This window comes from Enhydra lutris, unplaced genomic scaffold (assembly GCF_002288905.1).
Source record: "Enhydra lutris kenyoni isolate GAN:26980312 unplaced genomic scaffold, ASM228890v2 scaffoldscaffold26, whole genome shotgun sequence".
NCBI classification, from domain to species: domain Eukaryota; kingdom Metazoa; phylum Chordata; class Mammalia; order Carnivora; family Mustelidae; genus Enhydra; species Enhydra lutris.
Window position 1 is genome coordinate 5,421,644 of NW_019154110.1, and position 24,548 is coordinate 5,446,191.

Here is a 24,548-nt window from a genome sequence, read left to right on the forward strand (position 1 = left end):
CCCCCCCCCCCCCCCCCCCCCCCCCCCCCCCCCCCCCCCCGCCAAGCTGCTGCCATGAACCTGAGACCATGAAGCAGTGGGTTTACCGAGGATGCCCTGCACGGAGTGATGTAACCGTGGGGTCAGGTCACCCACAGGCCAGGAGCCCCAGTCATAAATTAGCTAACTGTACACCCAGCCGGGGACACTCCCTTTGGAAACAACAAAAAGGGACCTTTATGCAAAAACGGCTCCCTGGATGACACGGGGTGGGTATAAATACATCTGAGCTGCCGGTGTGCTCATAACTTTGAGTCTGGGACTCTCTGGCCTCAGAGGACTCAGCATCGCTGGTCTGAGACCTCTCAGCCACCGTTGGTGAGAGGACCGGCTTGGAGGTGGTTCCAAAGGCATCAAGGTCCAAGTCTCCCCCGTGGGAGAGACCCTCTGGTAGAGACAGAGCAGTCAGCTGCGGGGTAAGTTGTCTTCATTTCTGGGGAATCTTCTGCTTCAAGAGGGTTTTGCTTCTTCCTGTTTGGGAAGGCCCTGAAAACCATGGGAATTTTCTGCCTGCAGAGATAAACGGGCGGAAAGTCTAAGAAATGCCCATGGGAGGTTGGGCCGTTTGAAAAGAGCATCTGGGTCAGATATCTTTCCTGCAAACTTCGCTACATTGCAAGGAAAACCTTTTTGGAAAATTCAGATTGGAGAGCAGGGAGGAATCCACTAAGAATTTTTATCCGGATTATCCTTATAAGGGGCACCTCTCCTCTGGCAAACAAATTGTGTGAAGGTGAATATTATTAAGTCCATTTTACAGATGAAGGAATGCGTCTCAGATAAATAAGTTGATCCAGGTCATGAAACTAGTAGAGCCAGGACTTGAACCCAGGTTTGGGGGGCCTCTAAGATTCTTCTATGGGCCACATCACACACTGCCTCCCAGGGCAGAGGGTTTTGCCATGGGGAAGGCATGCTGGAGGCAAGCCCAGACCAGCCTGGGCCTTTACTTTGATGTCCCTTTTTCGCCTTGTTTAAAGAAGATGGTCTCAAATGTTGAGAGTTGAGTGCATTTTTTCACAAACAATTCCACAAACAATCTCACAAACAAATACCCTTCTCCCCACCCACACACCAGATTAAAAAGGCAGCAGACCATATGGTGGACAACAGTTGTAAAATCTTAAAAGAAAGGCAGCTACAACTTGAGTGTGCTCTCCAATGACAGGTGTAACATGACAGTTGCTAATTAGACTGCTGGGAATGACCTTGCAGGACCAGGCAAAGACATCCACATTTCAACGCAAGTGGGCTCCTCTCCAGTTGCCCGGGGTTGAGGAGGGGGACAGCAGGTCTCATTAAGGAGGCTCAAAGTGTACGTGCTTTGTCCTCATTCAGCTATGGGGTTCAGGGACTTTCCTTTAGATTGTTATATGGCTTTGTGGAATTAAAAACTATGTCCATGGACCCCCAAATCCAACCTCCAGATAGGAACAGAGGTTGTAAGCAGGGATGAAGTGGGTGTGTAAGACTGTGTATGTCAGCTTTTGTACTGATTCTGTAGTAAACTACACATATGGAGGAGGCTGGCTTCTGCAAACTCTTCCCAACCTTCTGATCCATCTCCTTCCCCTGGTCAGCCCCACTGTGAAGAACCTCAGAGTTTAAATCCAGACAAGTGGCCAGCTTTGCAAAGCCGTAGAGATGGCCTGTCCCTGGCAGTTTCTGTTCAAGGCCAAATCCTACCGGTTCAACTTGGCCGAGGAAACAGACATCAACAACAATGTGGGGAAAGCCAGCCGGGCCCCCTCCAGGTAAGCTTTGGCCTCCCGCCACCTGCTGCTTGTTCACCCGCTCCCCGCTCCGGGCTCCCATTCCCTGCTCTGCGCCGCCCACTCAGAATTCCTCTCCCTGCCTCTGGCTTCTCACTGGAGATCCGTTCTCACGAGTGACTTCTTGGATGTCCCTTGGAATTTAGTGCAGCCGCTGTTTCGTGGACACCTCACTGCGCCTGACACTATGTGGAGAAGGAAGGGACATGGCAGAGTCTTGCCCCTCAAGGACTCTGGAGTCTCATTGTGGGGGGAGAGGGGGAGATAGGAAGGGAATACGGACTATCTGACTTGAGAATGGGAGGCAGTGGTGCTCAGTGGTTAGAACCAGGGTGGCCTGGCTGACGTTCGTTCTGATTCACTGGTGTGTATGCCTCACAAATGGTTCGATAATTTGAATACCAATCTGGTATAAAGTACCAGGATGTTAGGCAAGGCTTGTGCCGGGCTGCAGGAGCTGGCCCTGGGCTGTCTTTCACTAGCTGTGTGACCTAAGGCCAGTTAACCCCTCTGATGCTCAGACACATGAGGAGAGCCACAGGACCCTCCTCATAGCAGGTTGAGGATGAACCGATAGTGTATGTAGAGTGTCCTTAGCAGAGTTGCCCACACATAGCATAACTCAATTAATATGGTCTCTTGTCGTTGACCAGCTGCCCTGAGTTACTGAGTAACTCCGTGCCAAGGTTGTACGGGGCACTTGACCTACATTGCTTCTAACCTGATGCCCACAGCGGCTCTGTGAAGTGAGAGTTATTGTCTCATTTTACACATGCGGAAATAGAAGCTCTAAGAGAGGAGTGACGTCCCTCGGGTCACATGATTGATCATTGATTTCCCACCCACGACCCCACCCCACCCCCAATCAACCGGCAATAACATGATCCTATGAATCAGAACAAAGCCCCAGTCCACACAGGGCTGCCCCCCAGCCCCACAGCCCCAGAGAAGCTTTCCCGTGGACTCCCGTAGGTAGTAGGGCCACCCTGAGCACACCCACCAGAAAAGCAGCAAGGTTAAGAGCTCAGGCTTGGAGATAAGTAGGTGGCTTTGCCCCTTATTAGCCCTGTGACCTTTGGCAAGTCCCCTAGCCGCCGAGCCTCGGTTTCCTCATCTGCAAGAAATGGGTAGGAATGCCTCTTTCCCGGGGTCATAGCAAGAGTTAAATGAGTTTTCACATGTAAACAACTTTGCCCCGTGCCTGGCAGAGAGGAAATGCTTGATAAATGGCACTGGTTGCAGCTGTCGCTGATCTCGCTGAGCACAGCTAGGGCGAGGCTGAGCAATGTGAAAGAGGGTCCCCTCTAAGGGCTTCTCAGAAGTGAGATGGGCTCCGTGGACTTGAAGAGAGGGTAGAATGTTGGGGGTGGGGGGCATGAAGACAAGTAGCAAAGACATTCCAGGAAGGGGGCTGGGCAAAGACTCAGACACAGAAGCAAGCGTGACTGTGCTTGGGGGCCCTCCATAGGAGAGCCGAGGCAGGGAGCCACTGCAGATTCTTGAGCAAGGCAGTCCCGTCCCAGGTGTGGCTGGAACTGAAAGAGAGCGTGTTGGAAACCAGGCATTCTGCGCTCTGGTGGCCAAGAGACCAAGAAGCGAGAGGGCAGGGTTGGAGAGCCTCTAGGTGTCCTTCTGGCACTTCAGACAAATGCTTCAGACTCACAGCAGCTTCATCACTCCTCCCAGGGTGTCAGGAGGTCACCAAATCATGCGTCCTTTCCTTTTCTTCACCTCCCGGCTGCAGCCCTTCACACTGGCTCTGACCTCTCTTACTTCAACTTGACTTCTAGCAAGCCATGCTCCTGCTCTAGAGTCCACAGTGGCTCCCCATGGCCTGTCACCACACTAAGGCTTGACCGTGGCATTCTGTAGGATCACCCCTCCCAGACGGGGAGCCCATCCCACCTGCCCAATTCCCCAGTGCTCATACACACAGCACATTCTTACCTCCACTCATCCAGACCCACTCAACCCACCTCCCCAACTTTTGAGATCACCCTGAATCCCCCCCACCCCTTTTCTAGCCCCTGCAGTGTGGTTTACAGCCTTTGGCCCTGAATTCCACACTCCTGATAGCGCTGACATTGATTCCTGACTTGTGGTTTTGGACCCTTCAGGAAATCTGAGCTGTAGGTTGACTTGAGGCAAACAGCTGACTTATCTTCTTAAGCTGGGGGGAGCTGGTGGGAGGACTCACACAGGTATTAGAGGCGATGGAGAGAAAATAGTGCACGTTAATTCATTTATCCATCCAAACGGATCATGAGGAATGAGTTTTTGTTATCCTCTTACGATAGCCAGGAGGACACTGGAGTCTAGAAGATTTAAATAATTTTCAGGATCTCACAGTTGGCAAATGACAGAGCCAGGAGCCAAACCCAGCATTCTGGCTCATAACCGCTATACCAAGCTGCCACTTCATGGTCCTGGGCATGTCCCAATCCATGAACAATCACTCGCTGAGGGCTACTTACCTGGCAGGGTACGGGGGGCTTTTGGAGATGGCTGTGAGCCCTTCTGTTTAGCAATTAAACAGTAAGTTGAGTCATTTACTAACAGCATACACAGCAGCTAAAAATAACCAGGCTTCTAAAGTCCTTATTATGGTGTTGGTGTTGAGGCAGGAATTATTATTATCCTTACTTTACAAGTTTGAGTGACTTACTTACTCAAGGTGGGCATCCGGGGAGTGGTAGAGCTGAGGTTTGAACCAAGCCCAAAATCATAACCTCTACGCTCAGCGGGCTCTCCCTGAGGGCCTACTAAGGGCTGAGGAAGGGAACCAAGAAAAGAGACAGAGTTCCTGCAGTCAGGGAGGGGGATGGATGTGGGAAAGGCTGCCTTCCTCTGCTTCCGGCAGAGGAAGAATGGGATGTTAAAAGAACTTTCTATATTGGCGCAGAGGAGGGGCAGGCAGAGAGATAGACATGAGGTTAGAGGATAATGTGGGCGCCCCAGAATCTCTTCTGCAGAGACTGTGGGGGGCCTGGCCTGGCGGTAGTGGGGGGAGGAGTCAGATGGGAGAAGGCCTTGGGGACCAGAGAGGCCCAGCTGGACTTCGATCACACAGTGAGGGGGTGGGGTGGGCTGGGAAGGATGTTCCTGGAAGAGGAAGTAGCAGTACAAAGGGGATTTTATCCTGAAGGCAAAGAAGCCAATTACTATATTTTTTTTTTAAAAAGGAATTTTCAAATCTGTTCAGATGTAATAAGACCAAGAACCTATTATATGGGACTCATGATTCTCTATTTTATGTAAACAAATGATTAGGAAGTGAGCATGGGGTGGGTGTGTGTTTTAGAGACAAAGGCAACTGTGAGAACATCCAGGTGGAGATACATAGCATTCGCAGCAAAGTTGAGCTAAGTGTTGCTAGCTGGGCTGCAACTGCCTCTCTCATTCCATTTTAATTTGGGTTTGGGATTAAATATTTTGGAGTCCTTGCAGGAGACCCCCCTGTACTTTGAGGTTGAGGGCTGCTGCTCTGTCCCTGCCTGGACCCTAGAAGTTATCCCAGACCTAGAAGTTATCCTGGACCCTAGAAGTGTTGGGAACACCTCACAGGTGGAGTAAGGTCAGGAGGAACCGCTCCTTTTAGGTAGCAAAGACCAGGACCCCGGAGGGGTCCACCACCACCAGCAGCACACAATGCCTCCCACTAAACGTCAGCCCCAGCCGTGCTTCCTTTGGCTGCCTTCCTGGAATCACATAGAACACTCAGAAGAGAAATAGCACGCTCTTGGGGCAGCCCTGTGAGATAAGAGAGCTTGAGCTGTGGCCTGGGGGGCTGCTGTGTGGTCTCAGGCAAGATCCTTAACCTCTCTGGGCCCCCAGCTGCCTTCTCAATCAGGAGGAAACAATACAGAACTGCCTTTTGGACTGGAATTCGTAAAGGATGGATGAGATAACAGAAAAGTTTGCTTTCCAAACTCGAAGCGCCGTAGAGTGGGAATCATTATGATAAACCCTTCTGTTGTTTCACGAGGAATAAAGAAAGCCGAGGCTGGCCGCGCAGGCCGGTGATCTTGGCCCAGAGAGGCCAGGGGCGTCCTGAACGCCGACCTTCTTGAGGACGCCGAGGGGTGTAGTGGGCAGGGGACACGGCCAGGAAAGCGGAGGCGCGGGCCGACTATCCGGCCCTGGGCCAAGCGCGGGTAAAGCCGGGAGTGGCCGCCCCCCGCCCCCCGCCCCCGGTTCGCTCCGCCCCGGGGCGGGGGCTGCGGGGTTCCCGCCGTGGTAAAGTAGCCCGGGCGGCGCTGGGCGAGACGCTCTGGGAGCTGCGCTCGTGCGGGGGGCCATGCGCGAGGGGCTGGGCGCTGCGTGCGAGGCCGCCCGGCCCCGGCTCTGCCGGCTTCTCCGCCGGATCCTGCGGCCGCAGCCCGCCTGCGGACCCCGCCGAGCCAGGTACTCCCGCCGGGCCGGGTCCGCCCAGGGAGGGTGGCGGGCGGCTCCGCGCCGGGACCTGTCTCGAACCCGGGCGCGCGGCCCAGACCCGCTGCGTGCCTCGGGTTTCCGTCCAAGTATGAGGGTTGGAATGTTCGCCCCCGTAAGATTCCGATGCGGATTTACTTAAATCAAGTGTTTTCCTCGTTTAGAACCTTTTGGAGGTTGCAGTTCAGTAGCCACAAACGACCCAGGGAAGCTCCGCGTGCTCCCGGAGAGGCGTCTACGCGGGCAGGAGTAGGAATTGGGGATGTTTTAGCGTTTGGGAACCTTCTGGATGTTTCAGCACTGGGACTGCTGCACGCTTTAGGACAGATAGGATGAAGAGAGCAAAGAGGTTCTTGGTTTACGAATTAGACCCATTTCCCAGAGTGCCCCACCCCCCACCACCCCGTGAATGCAGTGGCGGTGGTCAGGAGTGGAAACTGCAAGGGAAGTCAGGACCCCCGTTACCCCAAACGACCCACAGAAGGCAGCGCCGACCTTAACCATCCTCAGTCACTCGGAGGCTTGCGGATAGTTGCTGGGTCTAAGCACCACGCTCCAGCATTCCTGCTGATGGCAGATTCTTAACGGTCCGTGGCTCCCTCGAAGGATCTAACGGGGCTGAGCATAGCTGCGGTTTTAACCAAATTGCAGGAGCGCGTGGATAGACTGCGCAGTAATTGGGCTACAAGTACTCAGATCCTTAGTACGCTCACCTGGCTTCCAGCTACCCGGTCTCCCAACAGCAAACCCAAAGAAATTAGCTACCTTGCGGGGGGTGGGGGGGCGGGGAGGGGGAGGGAGGACGGTGATTCCGCATAGCTTTGTTTATTAGTTTTGCAAATTAAAAAAAAAAGATTCCTAGTTATGAAGGAATGCATGGTCATAGTTAAAGCTGGAAAATGCAGAAAACTATAAAGGAAAATTCAGATCGATGCTGTCATCATTTAATGCTAGTCACTGTTAATTAATATTTACTGGCATCTCCCCCAGGTGTTTTTCTATGGTTGGGCGGGCACAGACACACACACACCCCGAGCATCAGACCATATACACAGTTTGAGGCATTATTTATGTGTATATGTATATTATTTATAATAGTAGAGAAGCTGGGTGCAACCTAAATTATGCAGCCATAGGCAATGTGATCAGGTGGACTATGGACCCCTCTGTAGAGTGGATTTTCAGGTAGCTTTTCAATATTTGGGAGCAGTAGTTAGGTGAAGTATAGAAAGAGAGCATTTCCCCATCTAAACGTTACTGTGGACCAGTACGCTTCTCAAATTCTCCAGTCCTGTGGCCACAAGTAAGTAGAAGGTAGCAAGAACGAGCAGGGGGAGATGGGGGTGAGGGGTGATGGCAAAAGATTGAGAAGAGCAGGGAGGCATTGCCTCATTGAGGACCCCAGGCTCAAAGCGTCTTCTGATTTAAGGAGCCTGGTGACGATCGCTCGGCCGTGGCGTACCTGTTCTGACTGTACAGACTACCTTATTTTGGATTTTTTTTCTGGTGGGGCCCCCAGTTTGGACCAGCGGCTTGATGGTAGTGGGTCGCATGGAAGGCCCTTTATAAGGCTGTTGAATCAATCACTCCATTCAGGTAGAAGTTGCTTTCTGATACATACTTACATTCTCTTAACCCACTGAGCCACCCAGGCGCCCCCATACTTACATTCTCTTAAAGAGACACTCTCTCCTTATAGCTATAAATCACGTGATGCTACTATCTAATGTACGTAGTTAATTATATAATGTTAATTGAAATATACAGTCATTACTTTTCCCAATAATTAAAGTAATACATACTCATTCTTCATATTCCAACACATTACAAATAGGTATAAAGTGGAAAAATGAGAGGGCGCCTAGGCGGCTCAGTGGGTTAAGCTCAGTGGGTTAAGCTGTCTTTAGCTCAGGTCATGATCCCGGGGTCCTGGGATCAAGCCCCGCATCCGGCTCCTTGCTCGACAGGGAGCCTGCTTCTCCCTCTGCCTGCTTCTCCCCCATGCTTGTGCTATCTCTCTCTCTCTCACTCACTTTCTGACATAATTTTTAAAAGTGGAAAATGAGAGATCCTTATAATACTTTCTGACTTCCTTTCCCCTTGGACGTGTGCACACACACATGCCCACCCCGGAAAATAGTCAAAAGGACACAGAACACAATAAGATTTCATCCTGTGCCCCCAGAGTGTGATTCACCCCAGGAGGAGGCGTGTGTGGGGTGCGACTCTTGGGTGCTCACGTGTAAGGGGCCCAGAGAGGTCACATGCCTTCTATTCCCTGCAGCATTTGCCAGGAGAACAAACCTGGAATTCCAAACCAGAGACAGTGGTTTCTGAGTGATTTCAGACTCCTAGGGCCTTTTCGTCTTCCAAGAACAGCCAAAGTTCTTTGTATCTGTCATTTTAAGGGGCGCCTGGGTGGCTCAGTTGGTTAAGTGTCTGCCTTTGGCTCGGGTCATGATCCCAGGGATCAAACGCCAAGTTGGGCTCCTCAGTGGGAAGCCTGCTTCTCCCTCTGCTGCTCCCCCTGCTTGTGTTCTCTCTTCTCTGTCAAATAAATAAAATCTTTAAAAAAGAAAAGAAAAGAAACATATTTTTTAAAAGAGTCCTTGACTTCCAGATACCCTTACTGAGACATCTTTGGATGACATGATGTCTCAGATTTGCTTTGAAATGATAGCAGACACGGGGAGAGTAGAATTCAAACAAGACTGACAATTGGGTGGGGTTGAATCTGGGTGAAGGGCCCCTGGGGATTTATTACAGCATTTTTTTTTTCTACTTGTGTATGCTTAACATTTACCATAAATGCTTAACATTTACCATAAAATAAAATTATGTTATCGTAATAACAACTTAGAATAAATAAATAAACCCAGATAAATCAGGGGCTTTATTTTTTTTAATTTTTAAATTTTTTAAAAATTTTTTTTTAAAAGATTTTATTTATTTATTTGACAGAGAGAGATCACAAGTAGGCAGTGAGGCAGGCAAAGAGAGAGAGGAAGGGAAGCAGGCTCTCTGCTGAGCAGAGAGCCCGATGCGGGGCTCGATCCCAGGACGAATCTGAGCTGAAGGCAGAGGCTTAACCCACTGAGCTACCCAGACGCCCCAATCAGGGGTTTTACATAAAAAAAGCCCAAGTCGCTCCAGACAACTGGGTAGTGGCAGTGCTGCTGGCCTGGGAGGACAGGGTGGAAAGGAGCCATTCCCTGGACATTCAGTGTCATCCCACATTGGTGCTCAGAGCTTCTGTGGGTCACCATTCCGACAGGCAGCTTTGGCTTAGCTCCCTGCTTTGTAGCGGGAAGGCAAGAGAAGAGGAGGGGGAGGGAGGTTGATGATGACGGGGAGATTGGGTCTGACCAGCTGCCTCCCCCACCACATGCTCTCCTCTTCCTGACCAGCAGCTGAGAAATTCACTCCCACCCTCTGAGCCTCAGTTCCCCCATCCATCAAATGAGGGCTTAGCAGTGGGGGGACTCCAAGATCCCTCTCTGCCCTTAGATATCCCTATCTCATGCTGGCTGTTTCCTTTTACAGTCTAGTGACACAGGATGACCCCAAGTGTCACAGCCTCGGCAAGCACCGGAATGAGTCCCCCCAGTCCCTCACAGGGACAGTAAAGGTCAGTGAGTCACACGGGTGTGGGAAGCCTCTTCCTCCCTCACCCAGACGGACGCAGGTTGAGCAGCCTGGTGGAGGCTGGGGTCTGGGCAGTGAGTGGGGACCCACAGGGGCACGGGTAGAGGTGAGGAAGGGCCTTGGGAGAGTGGGATGATCCCTGGTGGGCAGGAATAGTGGCCCCCATGGTGCTCTGGCCCCTGGATCACTTGCCAGTGTGGGCCGACAGGCATGGATGAAAGGCAACCATTCATGGAGCCGGCAGTGGGACACCCCAGTGTGATTCCAGACTCAGTGGCGGAGCCCCAGTCCCAGCCCCTGGCCACAGGGTCCATCTTTCCAAAGAGCTTTGGACCTTAACGTAACAGACAGGTGGGCAGAGAAATGGGTGAAGATATTTTCCGTATTCTTAAATAACTCCGGGGAAAGCAGTGGTATATTCTTCCTTGCCCCAGTTTCTGTTCTCTGCAGTACTGGCTGTGACAGTTGTCTCCCTTGCATCTAACCTCAGTCCCTCCTGTTGCAATTCCACCGAGGGAGCATTTGGCAGGGTCTTGGGTGAGGAGAGAAGCCTGGCCAGCAGCCCAGACACCTGGAACTCTTAGCAGGCACTGGCCCAGATGGCCAGGCTGCCGGGAAGGAGGAGGGACACAGACCCATATCCTGACCCGGGTCCTCACCCATTAGGCCCCCACCCCAAGCCAAAGTAGGGCCCAGGGGAGACCTGTGGAGCCCCAGAGTGAAGGCATTTGTAAATTGTTGGTGTTTTACCCCTCTTAGACGTCTCCAGAAACCCTGGTCAAGCTGGATGGGCCCCCATCGGCCTGCCCTCGGCATGTGAGGATCAAAAACTGGGGCAGCGGGATGACTTTCCAAGACACACTCCACCACAAGGCCAAAGGGGTGAGAAGTCCGGGGCTCAGGGAGAACCACCCTTGTCCCAAGGTGGGGAAGCCATTTGGGCCTTTAGTAGATCAAATGGATGTTCCCCTGGGCAAACCAGACAATTATCTGGTTGATCATAGGGTGTTGGGAACAGAGGCCAGTGGTCTGTACAAATCACAGGACATAGATGATGCCAGCCCCTTGGTAGTCCCCTGATGGATGCTGGATTGTCCAGGAGATGGGATAAAGGATCACAGGAAAAAATTCAGTCTTTTGTAGAGATACCGCATAGTAACAGGGAGGATTTTTCCTTCCTTCCTTCCTTCCTTCCTTCCTTCCTCTCTCTTCTTTCTTTCTTTCTTTCTTTCTTAAGATTTTATATATTCATTTGACAGAGAGAGCAAGCGCACAAACGGGGTGCAACAGAGGGAGAGGGAGAAGCAGACTCCCCATTGAGCAGGGAGCCCCATGCTGGGCTCCATCCCAGGACCCTGGGATCATGACCTGCACTGAAGGCAGATGCCTAACCGACTGAGTCACCTGGGCACCACCCCCCCCGGGGAGAATTTTCTAACAGAACTGCCCAGGGGTTCCTGGGTGTCTCAATGGGTTAAAGCCTCTGCCTTCAGCTCAGGTCATGATCTCGGTGTCCTGGGATCGAGCCCCGCATTGGGCTCTCTGCTCGGCAGGGAGCCTGCTTCCCCCTCTTTCTCTGCCTGACTCTCTGCCTACTTGTGATCTCTCTCTGTCAAATAAATAAATAAAATCTTAAAAGAAAAAAACTGCCCAAAGCTGGACTGAGCTACATTAAGAGATAGTGAGTTCCGTGTCATTAGAAGGATTCAAGTGCTTTTTGATAGGGAGATTGGAGAAGAATTCAAGCAGTTAGTGAGTACTTGGAGTAGTGTTCAAGGCTCCTTCTCCTAAGTTTCTTATTCCAACTATAGAATGCATTCTGACTGTAAAATAGAAAGTCATTGAAAATTTTAAGACCTTGAAAGTGGAAAGATTTCCCATACCTTCCAGAAATTACCACAGTTAACATTAGGGTGTACTTCCTTCCAGCATTTTTTCTGTGCCTTCCTCTGACTTCAGGATTTGTATCCTCTCCTTTTGGTTCATTTTGGCTGAATACCAAGTATGTTCCCAGGAGCCACATCAGCCTCTCTAAATGAGAAGATAGTTGAGAGATTCCCAGGGATCAAGCTATTGACTTGGCCCTGGGTCTGAGTCTGGCCGGGGAGCAGGGCCAGAGACTGAGCCCAAGGTGGTAGGAATCACCCTGGCTTACACCTACTTGGGTCAGCCAGTAGAGGAAAGGAGATGTGTGTGGCGAGAAAGCTTGGTGGGCCCCAAGGAGGAGGTGCCACAGGGGTGGAGAAGGGCAGCAGGAAGCTGGAGAGGCTGGAGTGGGAGGTAGCCAGGAGATTTGGCCTGGAAGGAGGACCCCTGTCAACACCTTCCTGAGGGGCCAAGCAGCCCCCTCACCACCTACCTCTTTCTTTCCAGGAGCTTGCATGCAAGTCCAAGTCTTGTCTGGGAGCCATCATGAACCCCAAAAGTTTAACCAGAGGACCCAGGGACAAGCCTACTCCCCCAGATGAGCTTCTACCTCAAGCTATTGAATTTGTCAACCAATATTATGACTCCTTCAAAGAGTAAGTCTCACTTGGGCTGGATTGCTACAGACCTCTTTAGCCAAGCTCTCCTGTGTTCAGTCATTTCCCTCTGACCCCAGGCCCTTTCCCTTTCCAGAGTCACAGGGGAGCCAGGGCTCAAGCACAGTTTTCCAAGGGGAAAGACCCCAGAGTCGGTTCTTGTAATCATAAGCAAGAGAGGCATAGCAGTGATGGTTAAAAGTGGGGGCCAGGAGTGTAACTGTTTGACCTTGAATCCTGGCTGTGCCGGTAACCAGCGCTGGATTCTTGAGGAAATCAGTTCACCCTCTCTGCACATCAACTTCCTCATCTGTAAAAATGGGGTAAGAATAGAACCCAGCTTTGAACAGGGTAACTTTGACGATGAGCTGATACGTGCTCTTTTAATAGGAAATGTTGGAGAGAGAAAGGACTTTTGGGACCACCTGATCAGACCTCCACCAGGGGTGAACAGGGAAGCCCAGTCCCAGCTAGAAGCCATGCCATCTGACCTGGAGAGGGCAAGTCACACTCTTTGCCCTGAACTCTGTGGGGTTCCATATTCCTAGGTTTCATAGAATTCATGATTATTAATGTAAAGCCCACTTACAACTTTAGTATAAAAATACACAAAGGGATTGTAAGACAGAATGGCTGAGGGAATGCATTTGCTGTTTTATGGGCCGGGAGGGGAGTATGGTTTTTACGGTGTAGGCCACACAGCTCTTTACTGCATGAAATGAATCACAGAAATGCACCTGGGACCACCCCCACCCCATGGTGGTAAGAGTGGCTCCTGGTAATACTATGTCTCCTCCTCGATGATCCTGCAATGTCTGAGTGGGTAAGGGGCCTTGAGCTTCTGAAAAGTGCCCTAATCTGCCAGGGTCGCTGATTTCAACCCTGGCTGTGCCTAGAGTCACCTGAGGACTTTGCAAAATGCTCATGCAGGGTACCCTGGGCCAAGGACATCAGGATCTCAAGAATCGTGGACAAAGCAGAGCTCTGTGTTTTCTAAACGCTCGTTTGGCGACTCACCTACAGAGCTGGGTTGGGTAACCCATTGGGGGTTGGCTGCCATGTGTGCTGAGAAGCCACAAACTCTACAGGAGTGCTTTGTGGCTTGGAGGTTCAAGATCCTCGGGCTGTCAGCTCTGCCAATGACCAATGAGCCTCTCAGGGTCTAGGAAGTCTCCTGATGGGCCTCACCGGGCCACCGTATCAGCACTGACATTCACTGGGCACTAAGTGTGTTCTGTTCCCTGCGTAAGTGTTTTATAAGCAATGCTCACCACAACTCTGAAAGGAGTACCCCCCCCCCATTTTATAGACACCAGTAGGAATTCCCATTTTACAGGAACGAAAGCCCACAGAGGAAATAATTTGCTTGAAGTCAGATGTTTCAGAGTCCCACAGCTGGGTTGTGAACCCAGGCAATTTGGCACCAGAGCCCCTGCTTTGAACCTGGGTTCTGGCATCCAGCTCTTTGACCTTGAAGGTTCCAACTTCATGCAGGACCTGGGAGGTCCTGCTGGCGTTTAGAAGGCACTGGGTAGGTGTTAGCCCTGGGAAGCCACCGGGTTGCTCCTGGAGGTTTCAAAGAAACCCACTTGTTTCTCACAGACGGAAGGTCTGTTTCTCAGTTTCAAGTCCATACCTCGAACCTGTCAAGAGGTCCTGGGGGTGTGACTGACAAATGGCAGTCCATCCCCACGATCACACAAGCAGCCAGAGTCTGCTGGCAGGTTCGGTCTTTAGCGAATGAAGGATTGTATAGTTAGAAACTGTAACTTGCTCAATGTTCTGTTCAGATCCATTCACTGATGTCAAAAGCTACACTCTTTTTTTTTTTTTTTTTTTCAGAACTCATAGGCATCATAGCATCTGAAGTGCAACTCTGTGAAAACAGTAGTAAAATGCAAAACTCTAAAGGAATAGCAGGGAAAATGTAAAACAGAACCTTTTCTTACATAGTCACATACTAACACCAGGGAGTGGGCTCAAGGTATCCGTGATTTGGTGATTGCTACGCTCTCCGTGCTCGGACACCGAGCAGGGAGTCTTGCTAGAAGCTTTGTGTGGGAAGGGGGCTCCCAGTGTGACCGCCTCAACCTCACCCAGCAGGTCCTGATGCCAGGGGTGTCCTTGCCGATAAGGAACCCCGAATGTTTTGTCTCTGAGCTTTCTTCTTTGATCAAGGAAGAGCTGTCAAGACACTCTTCATCCACAGAAAAGGCCATTCTGTTCTGAGTTGTCCTCTCTCCTTAATCACGAGTTCATTCCTTAAATTGTTCTGTTTGTTGCCATTTCAAATTGTCTTTGGTGTTGATTGGAAATTTCAAAGTTGCTCTGTGTGTGTGTGTGTGTGTGTGTGTGTGTGTGTGTGTGTGTTTTAAAGCCTTTCTGACTGAATCCCTCCCTGAGGGATATTTTGGCCACCTGGGAGGGGTGAGCAGGAACAGTTTAGAACAGTTTAGAAATCGCCCCCAGGAGTGCTGGCTGAGCAGGCCGGAGGTTGAGAAACAGTACATTCAAGGGGTGCCTGCGAGGTTGGACCATGCGGTGGAGGGCTCCTGCCTGAGTCGGCCCTGGGGCCCTGCAGGCTGGGTCCTGAGCACCTGTCCCTGTTCAGAGAAGCGTGGGCAGGCCCTCAACTTCTCCACGCTTGCAATCCCCCCAGGGGCAGAAAGTGGAAGGTTAAGAGCCAGGGCTTGGCATCAGGGCAATGGGAACCTGAGCCCTACCTGCTCTTTATCACACTTACGTTCCTGGGCTGGTCCTTCACCTGCCCTGCAGGGCCTTCCTACCCCCGACTATAAAGTGGACAAAAATACCACCTCCCTCACAGACTCAGTGAGACCCCGACTGTGAGCCGCATCGCCCAGTACCTGGCTCAGAATGAGTTCTCGGTACACGGGAGCCGACATGGGAGGGACAGCTCATCTCTGGACCACGGGAGGTGGCCAGGAGGCAGGACGTGGCTGTGACTTGACTTGATCGGTCCTTCTCCGGTCTTGCAAGTGTCTGAGGATTGTACTCCTTGCTGATGCTTGCCAAGCTGAGATGAATGGGATTGGAGGAAAAGCGCCCGACAACAAGGGTTTCAGTGGGATCAAGAGCATTGGGTAACCAGCAGGAGCCAGTGGAGAAATGAAAATGATGCTCCCTGTTCCAAAATGAGAAAGAATCTCAAGACAGGGACAGCAGAGCGTTAAGCCAAGCCTGGGGCCCTTCTGAGCCCAGGTTCCGGGGTCCCACACCTGTGAAGCTGGCCCCAGAGGGGGATGGTCTCCCTGAGGGACATCTTGCCCTCCTGGTCCCCAAGCTCAGTTCCTGCTTCTGTGGAGTGAATGAAACCCCCACCCCCATCTAAGGCCATCTCATTGTTGATCTTCCTGCTGTCTTCCTGTCCCCCAGGGCAAAAATAGAGGAACATCTGGCCAGGGTGGAAGCGGTAACAAAGGAGATAGAAACAACAGGAACCTATCAGCTGACGGGGGATGAGCTCATCTTCGCGGCCAAGCAGGCCTGGCGCAACGCTCCCCGCTGCATCGGGAGAATCCAGTGGTCCAACCTGCAGGTGGGCTTGCCCAGGCCTGGGCAGGGGAGGAAACTGGGAGGCGGGCAGGCCTTGTGCACAGGGCCCTGAGCAGCCGGGCGGGGCTCCCCGGTTCTCTCTTCACGTTGGTGAACATGAAATGGGGACTCATAGGGCTCCCCCTGGAAGTCTAGGATCTGATTGCAGGACAGGATTTCTAGTGGGTCTTTGGTCTCCCTTTAAACCCAGACGTAAAACTGAATGAGCTGTTGAGACCCTGGTGCTGCGAGAGAGGGCCATTTGAGTCCTCGGCTCCCAGGAGACACTGTCTTTATCCTGGCCTCCTTCATTGCTGGATAATATGGAAATTGCTTGGACAGGGAAATGGATGAGAAATGCCAGTGAAACCAACACAGGTTGAAAGAAAATGCTGGGAGCCCAGTGTGCTGATGTTCTAAAGGGAGTAGGCTCGGGCTGTGGGAGTCCCCATTCACATGCCCAAAAGTCAGGTTTTCTTGGGATTTGGGTTTTGATAGGGTCTTCCAAGAGGGGTTGCCTGGGCTCCCCCAGGAGAGCAGGAGAAAGGAGGGATGGGCAGCCCTGAGATGGAAGGTGTTGATGCAGAGAAAGAAGAGAACGTTCTTCTTTGCTTGGTGCTTGGGTGGTGGTGGGGCGTGCGGGCCACTTCCCCTGTTCCCTCATAACTTTGCTTCTGATCAACCCCAGACCTCTGTCCTCACGGTCCTTGATGGTGTGGGCTGGGTGGGCTGTGTGCAGGTCTTCGACGCCCGGAGCTGTTCCACTGCCAAGGAAATGTTCGAGCACATCTGCAGACACCTGCGTTATGCAACCAACAATGGCAACATCAGGTGAGTTCCCCTTTCCCGGGGCTGCAGCTGGGGCCCACCCTGCCCCGGAGTCTGAGCGAAAGGATGCAGACAGGTTTAGGGAAGGCTTCTCCAGGAGAAGCCAGGGAGAAAGAGAAAGGAGCAAGACGCAGGCTTCTTGGGCAAGCCTCCGTGAGCTTAACCACTCTTCCTAGCCCATGCCCTTGACTTCCTTCTGACTTGGAACCATTTGGAGGGGGCGGGGGATCTTTGAGAAGCAACATCGTCACTGCTCAAGGTCAGGCTCCCCGCTTTTTAGAAGGGATGAGAGGTTGGTTTTGCAGCTCAAGGCTCCAATGTGTCATTTTTCATAGGACTGGGAGTCACTCTTCATCAGTACGCATCCCCCTCTCCTAACCTTACCTTCTCCTACCCTCAGCCAAAGAGGTCCAGGCTGATGGACTGAACAGCCTGTTCGGCCATTCATTCATTTTTCTGTTCAGCAAACAGTGCCCCTACGCCTGGGTGGCTCAGTGGGTTAAGAACTCTGCCTTCGGCTCAGGTCATGATCCCAGGGTCCTGGGATCGAGCCCCGCATCGGGCTCTCTGCTCAGCAGGAAGCCTGCTTCCCCTCCTCTCTCTCTCTGCCTGCCTCTCTGCCTACTTGTGATCTCTCTCTCTGTTGAATAAATAAATAAAATATTAAAAAAAAAAAAAAAACAGTGCCCCTATAATGGGGACCTAACCCGTGACTAGGCATGGCAGTGGGGTGGGGACAATGTAGAGGTGACTAAGGCCGAGGACCCTGCCCCAGCCCACTGTGCACCTGTTCCCAGCGCTAGACAAGCGTCCCACTCACCGGACTGCACCAGGGAAAGGTGCAGTAAGGGCAAAGTCTGGGACAGCTGACCCAACCTGAGGGATGGCGAATATCCTGGAGGGGGTGGCCCCTGTACTGGTCTTAAAGGAAGGGGAGGGGCCGGAAGCAGAAGAAGGAGAGGGAAGGCATGTCAGGAAGGGGGCTGTCAGACCAATGAGTGGCATGTTGTGTTGCTGCAAGAGTTTAGCGTAGGTGCAGAGGGATGGGGACCCGGAAGACAGGAGGCAGAGGGAGACCTGGGGAGGCTGGCTGGGAGCCCCCACCAAAGCCGAGGAGTCAATGGCACTGTCCTTGTCTTGGGGAAGGTCGGCCATCACCGTGTTCCCGCAGCGGAGCGATGGGAAGCATGACTTCCGGGTCTGGAACGCTCAGCTCATCCGGTATGCGGGCTACCAGATGCCTGACGGCACCATCCTGGGGGACCCCGCCAGCGTGGAGTTCACCCAGGTATGGGGTCCGGCCTTGGTGGCTGACAGAGGGAACCAGAGGGGTCAAGGGGCCTCATTTGGGCCAGTGGACTCATTTGGGCCCGTCTTGCCCCCAGCTGTGCATCAACCTTGGCTGGGAGCCCAAGTACGGCCGCTTCGACGTGGTGCCTCTGGTGCTGCAGGCGGACGGCCGTGACCCTGAGTTCTTTGAAATCCCGCCCGACCTTGTGCTCGAGGTGCCCATGGAACATCCCAGGTAAGCGGGCGGGGCTGCTGGGGTGTGCCTGCTCCATCCCTTCCTTGGGGAGATCTCCGGCCTCGGGCCCCTCCTTGCCCCCAAAGCCCAGCCAGCAGCAGGCAGTGGCACAAGGGCTGGCTCTCGATCTGGCCTTGTCAGCACTTGTGCAGCAACCCCAGACTTGGGACGTAGGCCTTAGACTTGGAAGGATATGTTGATGATGAGGGGGAGGCAGGGGCTTTGACAGACGGGGCCCTAGGAACTTGGAAAAAAGTGACCTTGGGGGAGAAACCCTCAAATGGCTCTATCATTCTCACACTGAGCATCCTAGCCCTCTTGTCTTCCTGCCAACTCTCTCAGCTGCCCCCTTCTGACTGTGGTGAAAGTATAAGGCCATAGTGACTTCTGGAGCTCACCTGGTTCAGCCCCTGCTCTGGGCGGCAATCATCCTCACAAAAATACTTCCATATATAGAGACACGCTGTGTAACAGGTATTGAGCTGGACTCTTCTTTTTGTCCCTTTTATACACTGAACTCACTTCCACCACAGGGCCTTTGCACTTGCTGTTCCCTCTGCCTGACATGCCTTTTCCTCAGAAATTTAAAGGATTCATTTCTTCTCTACAATGAGGTATTTCCTGAATGTCACCCCCTCTGAGAAGCCTATCCTGATCACTCAGTCTAGAGCAGATACTCTTATCTACTACTACATCACCTTATTTTTCTATTCATCTGTTTACTTGTTTGGAGTCTAGACTCTAGTCCATAAGCTCCATCAGTATAGGGATCTTGGCTTTCTTGTTCAGCTATATATAGCTACCACCTGAAGAGTACCTGGCACATAGTAGGTGCTCAATTATAAGCTCAATTATAAGCATATAAATTATATGAATTTACGAACGAGTGACACCGTCAACTTTATTAGTCCCCTATAAGTTTGATGCTAGTATCTCTATTTTACTGGTGGGGTTACTAAGGCTCAGAGAGGCTGACTCACATACCAAGGTCACACAGCTGGTAAGTGGTAAGGCAGAACTTGAACCTGGGCTTTCTGACACTAGAGTCCTTAACTGCTATGTTGTGTTGGGTTCTCTGCATTTGGTACGGCGCCTGTCACATGCTTGTTGCTTAACGTATGTTTGCATGAACCAGCAGGTAAATGAATACATAATTAATGAATGATATCTACTGTGCCCAGTTCACCTCTCCAGGCTGGATGAATTTAGAGAATAACACTTGGAAAGAAGTCTTCTTGGTTGATTCTTTTTCTGAAGACTTTTTTGTCTTTTTGTCGGTGGGGATGGGGGATGAGGGTGGGCAATAGTACAGGTCCCGTTGAGCACTGTCTCTGCCTCCCTGCCAGGTATGAGTGGTTCCGTGAGCTGCAGCTAAAGTGGTATGCCTTGCCTGCAGTGGCCAACATGCTCCTTGAAGTGGGTGGCCTTGAGTTCCCAGGGTGCCCCTTCAATGGCTGGTACATGGGCACGGAGATCGGGGTCCGGGACTTCTGTGACATTCAGCGCTACAACATTCTAGAGGTAATAGGGCCCATCTGACGGTGCCGGCTGCAGGTGTGGGTCTGTCTGGGGGGGCTCTCAGGGACCAACTCACCCCATCACTGCCTCTGCAGGAAGTGGGCAGAAGGATGGGCCTGGAAACACACAAGCTGGCCTCACTCTGGAAAGACCGGGCTGTCATTGAGATCAATGTCGCTGTGCTCCACAGTTTCCAGGTACGTTGTGTTCTGTGGATCTGGAGACTTTCTGGTCAGAAGGTTCTCTGGTCTAGTCACTCATATCATGCTTGGTTCTCCCCTGACAACGTTGTCCATTTTTTCATGTATCACACCAGTACTGAGCATCTTGTTTGTGCTAGGCGCTGGGGATGCAGACAGATAAGCCCTCCTACCCACACTGGGTCTTCTAGTGTAAACTTGAATGCTTCTAGCAACAGGCAACTCCTTACCTTTCAAGACTTGTCCTTCCCCGAGCTTGAGCACAGAATCCTCTTCCCTCTCCATTTCTCAAGGACTTTATTCCTAAAAATGCCTCCCTACTTCTTCTGTCTCATCAGTGTCTTCCTCTCTGCTGGATCACTTTCAGCAATGACTAATAGGCTGTAACGTTTCCTATTTCCAAGAAATAAACAACCAGCTAACCAAATAAGAACCACAGCTACTACCTTGTTTTCCTGTTTCCCTTTGCAGCTAACCCACTGCAAGATCTCATACACCTCCTCCTCCAGCCACTCCAGTCAGACTTCTGTCCTCTGCCACTCTTCCGGTCACTTCCGGAATTCTTGCTGTTTTCTAGGCTCACCTAGATGGTCCCACCTCAGGGCCTTTGCACTTGTTTTCCCCCTCTGCCTAGAACACCCTTCCCACAAATCATCCCATGACCCCCTCATTCCCTTCATCCAGGTCTCTGTTGTCACCTCCTTACAGTCGTCTTTCTGACCACACCATGGAAGATGGCACCCTAACCCTGACTCCATCCCAGCCCTCTCTCTTCTTCCTTTAACTCTGTCTTTATTTTTCCTTTTAATTCTCACTAGCTCCCACATCACATAGTACATCTACTTCTTGCCTTTCCATTAGGGCTGGACCTTGTCTCTCTTGTTCATTACTCCAGGGAGTAGGAGAATGTCTGGCCATACCGAATGAATGAATGAGAGCCCATGTTGCCACAAGCAGGGGCTGCTCATTCCTTCCCTCTGCTGAGTGAATGTACCCACCCCATGGGTCCACACACGGTTTAGTGCTTGTGTGGGACTGAGCCTTCTCCTCTGTGTGCCTCTCTTACTCATATGAACGCCCCCCTTCCTTTTAGGAAGGAGGGAGCGGATGTATGAAGATACTACTTTAGAGGCTGAAACCATCTCCCCAAAGCCATCAGAGGCCCTGGAGGCCAGACTGCTAGGAAGACAGTCCTTTATACATTCAGCAAAAAACACTGAGTGTTTTGCATGTACCGAGCACTAGGCTTGGCCAAGGATGTGAGTGGTGAACAAAGTAGACAAAAACCCTTTCCTTGCGGAGTGGAATGGGGAGTTGACGTGAAACAAACATCCAGTAAATATTTACAATCGCACAGTTTCCCAAGGCTGCTCACCCCATAGACAGCTAAAGCCTGTCCTTGATTGTTGAGGCAGGGGGGGTGGTCTGAGGCGGAACAGGAAGAGCCCCCTGGGGCTGGCCCGGCTCAGAAGGACCTTACTGCCCGTGGACCACACATCCTGACTTCCGTGGGTTCTGTGCACCAGCCCTGTCACTGCAGGATACAGATATGTCCCAGAAAATCTGATCTTCAACTGTCTCCTGATCGCTGAGGACTGCATCCCCTCATGGCTAGAGTGTCTCCAGGACTTCCTCGTCACCCTCCTTCAGGATAAACTTCCTCATCTCTAAAACGGGAATAAATCGTAGGACCTCCCTCGCTTGGTTATTTTAGGAATTAAATGAAAATGTATGCAAAACACTCAACTGTGCTATCTGGCCCCTAGCAAACCCTCAGTAGGCCTTAGTTTTATGGTTCTTACTATCACCATCATCAGCTTCTGAGCTTACAGCTGGCCCGGCGCCTGGGACCTGCTCGTACAAGTGTAAGATAGCAGAAGACCCCTGAGCCCGCCCTCAGCGGGCTGCTCTGGTACTTCTGCCCTTGACTCGGGCAGTGTCCTCCTCTAGGAAGGCCCCTTCCCTGCCTAACTTATGCCCATCCCTTAGGACTTGCCTCTGCTTAGGGGACCCCTGGGTGGCTCATTCAGCTAAGCGTCTGCCTTTAGCTCAGGTCATGATCTCGGGGTCCTGAGATTGAGCCCCATGTTGGGCTCCCAGCTCAGGGAGGAGCCCATTTCTCTCTCTCCCTCTGCATGTCCCCGACCCGGCCCCCACCTGCTTGTGCTTTCTCTCTGTCAAATAAATAAATAAAATTAAAAATATATATACTTGCTTCCTCTTAGAAGCAGCTTCTGGAATTCCTTCCTCCTCCAGGTCTGTGTCTGCACTCAGCAGGCCACGTCTCCCAGCAGCCCCTGCACTCTCCTCTGTTCTCTCTCGTAGCAGACCACATGGGCAGCCAACTTCCTCTGTGTCCCCGCCTTAGAATACAATCTAATGCAGAAAAAGGGCCTCGTGTTCACCTCTGTAATGCCTGTGCCTGATGTGCTGCCCAGCAGACGCGAGTAAGGACGGCAGCAAATGCTTACCGCGCATGTTCTGTGCTTCAAAGGCTTAGTGAGTTTCAGCAGCTAATAGCTCAAGGTCACATGGCCAGTAAGAGGCCACGGTTTGAGTCATGACATTAAACAGATGTCTTGACTCAATGAGTCGCCCCAGATAGATAGGGTGTGGCTGCCTCTGTTGGATCATTCCAGGAAGGCTCAGACCCCTTGGCTTCCAATTTTAGGATGTGGGACATTGTGGTGACTTGTCTTCCATAGGCTACGATTCCCCCCAACACTCAGTCCTCTCCGGACATGTCCAGTTCCTTCTTGGCTGAAGGAACTCCTGGAACTCTCTACTAACCAGTGGCAAGAAGGCTCCGTGGTTGGATTTATCAGCATCCAGAGGGAGCCATTTGTTGGGAGTTGGGGGAGACTTGTAGGTGTGGCCTGAGAATGGGATATTGCCCCTAGAGGGCCGAGGTGGGGGTCCACCACATAACCTGTAGGCCCACCATGACTATGGTGATTTCTGGGGCTCCTTGATGCTCCAAAAGTGTCTTTGACTTGAGTATTTATTTTTAGCTGCAACGAAGTAGCCACGGGCAATGGCTGTCTCATTTTGCTGATTACCCGGCCTTTCCACAGTCCATCTTGGGAGCCCCGCAGCCGACCGACCACACTCATGACTCCCTCATCCCTCTCCTCAATGCCCCCTCTTTGCCTCCTTCTCATTCAGAAGCAGAATGTGACCATCATGGACCACCACTCAGCTGCAGAGTCCTTCATGAAGTACATGCAGAGCGAGTACCGCTCCCGAGGGGGCTGCCCAGCTGACTGGATTTGGCTGGTTCCCCCGATTTCTGGGAGCATCACTCCTGTGTTCCACCAGGAGATGTTAAACTATGTCCTGTCCCCTTTCTACTACTACCAGGTAAAGGAGGGCTTTCCTTTCCTCTGTGTCTTGGGAGCTCAGGGGTAGAGTGTGTGTGTGTGTGTGTGTGTGTGCGCGTGCGCGCACACTCACCTGTGGGGGACCCATGGGGGAGGGTCGGGGACCCAGAGACCTATGCTTTTCAGGCTGCACTCATGGGAGGCTGAGCAGCGTTTGTCCATTTCCACAGAGAGTGGGACTTCAGGAAATAACTTTTATTCTACCTTCAGGGGCCCATTGCTCCACTGGGGCTTACGCTTCTGAGGCTGACGACCATTACCCTTATACCCCTACCCCCCATAGACAGTTGTAGCCCGTGATGCCGAAGAGCTTGGCTCCTGGGTCAGACACACCTGGGGGCAACTCTGCTGCCTCCTGGCTGTAGGATCTTGGGTGGGTCTTTGCACCCACGTGAGCCCTGCTGTTCTCATCTCTAAAAGTGATGGGCGTTAGCTCTGCAAACGAACTGGTGGATGCCCAGCCCAGAACGCATTCTATCACTGCTACCTGTTGAAACCAGTTCGTATTTTAAAAAGTCCAAAAGCGGGGCGCCTGGGTGGCTCAGTGGGTTAAAGCCTCTGCCTTCGGCTCAGGTCATGATTCTGGGGTCCTGGGATCGAGCCCCGCGTCGGACTCTCTGCTCGGCAGGGAACCTGCTTCCCTTCCTCTCTCTCTGCCTGCCTCTCTGCCTACTTGTGATCTCTGTCTGTCAAATAAATAAATAAAATCTTAAAATATATATATATATATATTTTTAAAAATAATAAGTCCAAAAGCACTCTGGTTAGAAGAGCTTCCTTACATTCAAATGCTAACTAGCAAATTAGGGTGACTGATGACTACGGTAGTTTGTACCTGCTGTCCTAACACCTTCCTTTACTCTCAGAAGAGGTACCCGGTTTGAACTCTACATTGTAGGACCTGCCTAGTGATTAGACACTAAAGATGAAAGCGAAGAGGGGCATCTTCCTTCTTGGGAGAAACTAATGGAGAATAAGCCAGAGGACCCCACAGTGTGGGCAGGAGCTGCAGCTCTGAGGGAGACAGAACCCCCGTCCTCCCCAGTGTGGGCTTCAGGGACCCCCACCTCACAAAGGGCATGTCACGTCCTCTGTCTCCCTCGCGCCCCGACGCCAGAGCCAAGTCAGGGCCC

General features: G+C 51.9%; 1 protein-coding gene across 2 annotated transcripts in view; it reads left to right on the forward strand.

Annotated features, from left to right (window-relative positions):
* Positions 1 to 1,683: 1,683 nt before the first annotated feature.
* LOC111151537 (nitric oxide synthase 2) overlaps positions 1,684 to 24,548 on the forward strand; it is a 38,210-nt gene continuing 15,345 nt past the window's right edge. Inside the window, exons 1-11 of one of the 2 annotated variants that reach the window (XM_022509598.1) lie at positions 1,684 to 1,793; positions 9,786 to 9,870; positions 10,647 to 10,769; positions 12,261 to 12,409; positions 15,806 to 15,968; positions 16,704 to 16,795; positions 17,939 to 18,080; positions 18,178 to 18,317; positions 19,664 to 19,838; positions 19,931 to 20,032; positions 23,201 to 23,395. In XM_022509598.1, coding sequence (XP_022365306.1) covers positions 1,684 to 1,793; positions 9,786 to 9,870; positions 10,647 to 10,769; positions 12,261 to 12,409; positions 15,806 to 15,968; positions 16,704 to 16,795; positions 17,939 to 18,080; positions 18,178 to 18,317; positions 19,664 to 19,838; positions 19,931 to 20,032; positions 23,201 to 23,395 — 1,476 coding nt within the window. Of the gene's footprint in view, positions 1,794 to 6,083; positions 6,216 to 9,785; positions 9,871 to 10,646; positions 10,770 to 12,260; positions 12,410 to 15,805; positions 15,969 to 16,703; positions 16,796 to 17,938; positions 18,081 to 18,177; positions 18,318 to 19,663; positions 19,839 to 19,930; positions 20,033 to 23,200; positions 23,396 to 24,548 lie in introns of those variants that run through there. The other variant, XM_022509599.1, reaches the window with a different exon arrangement.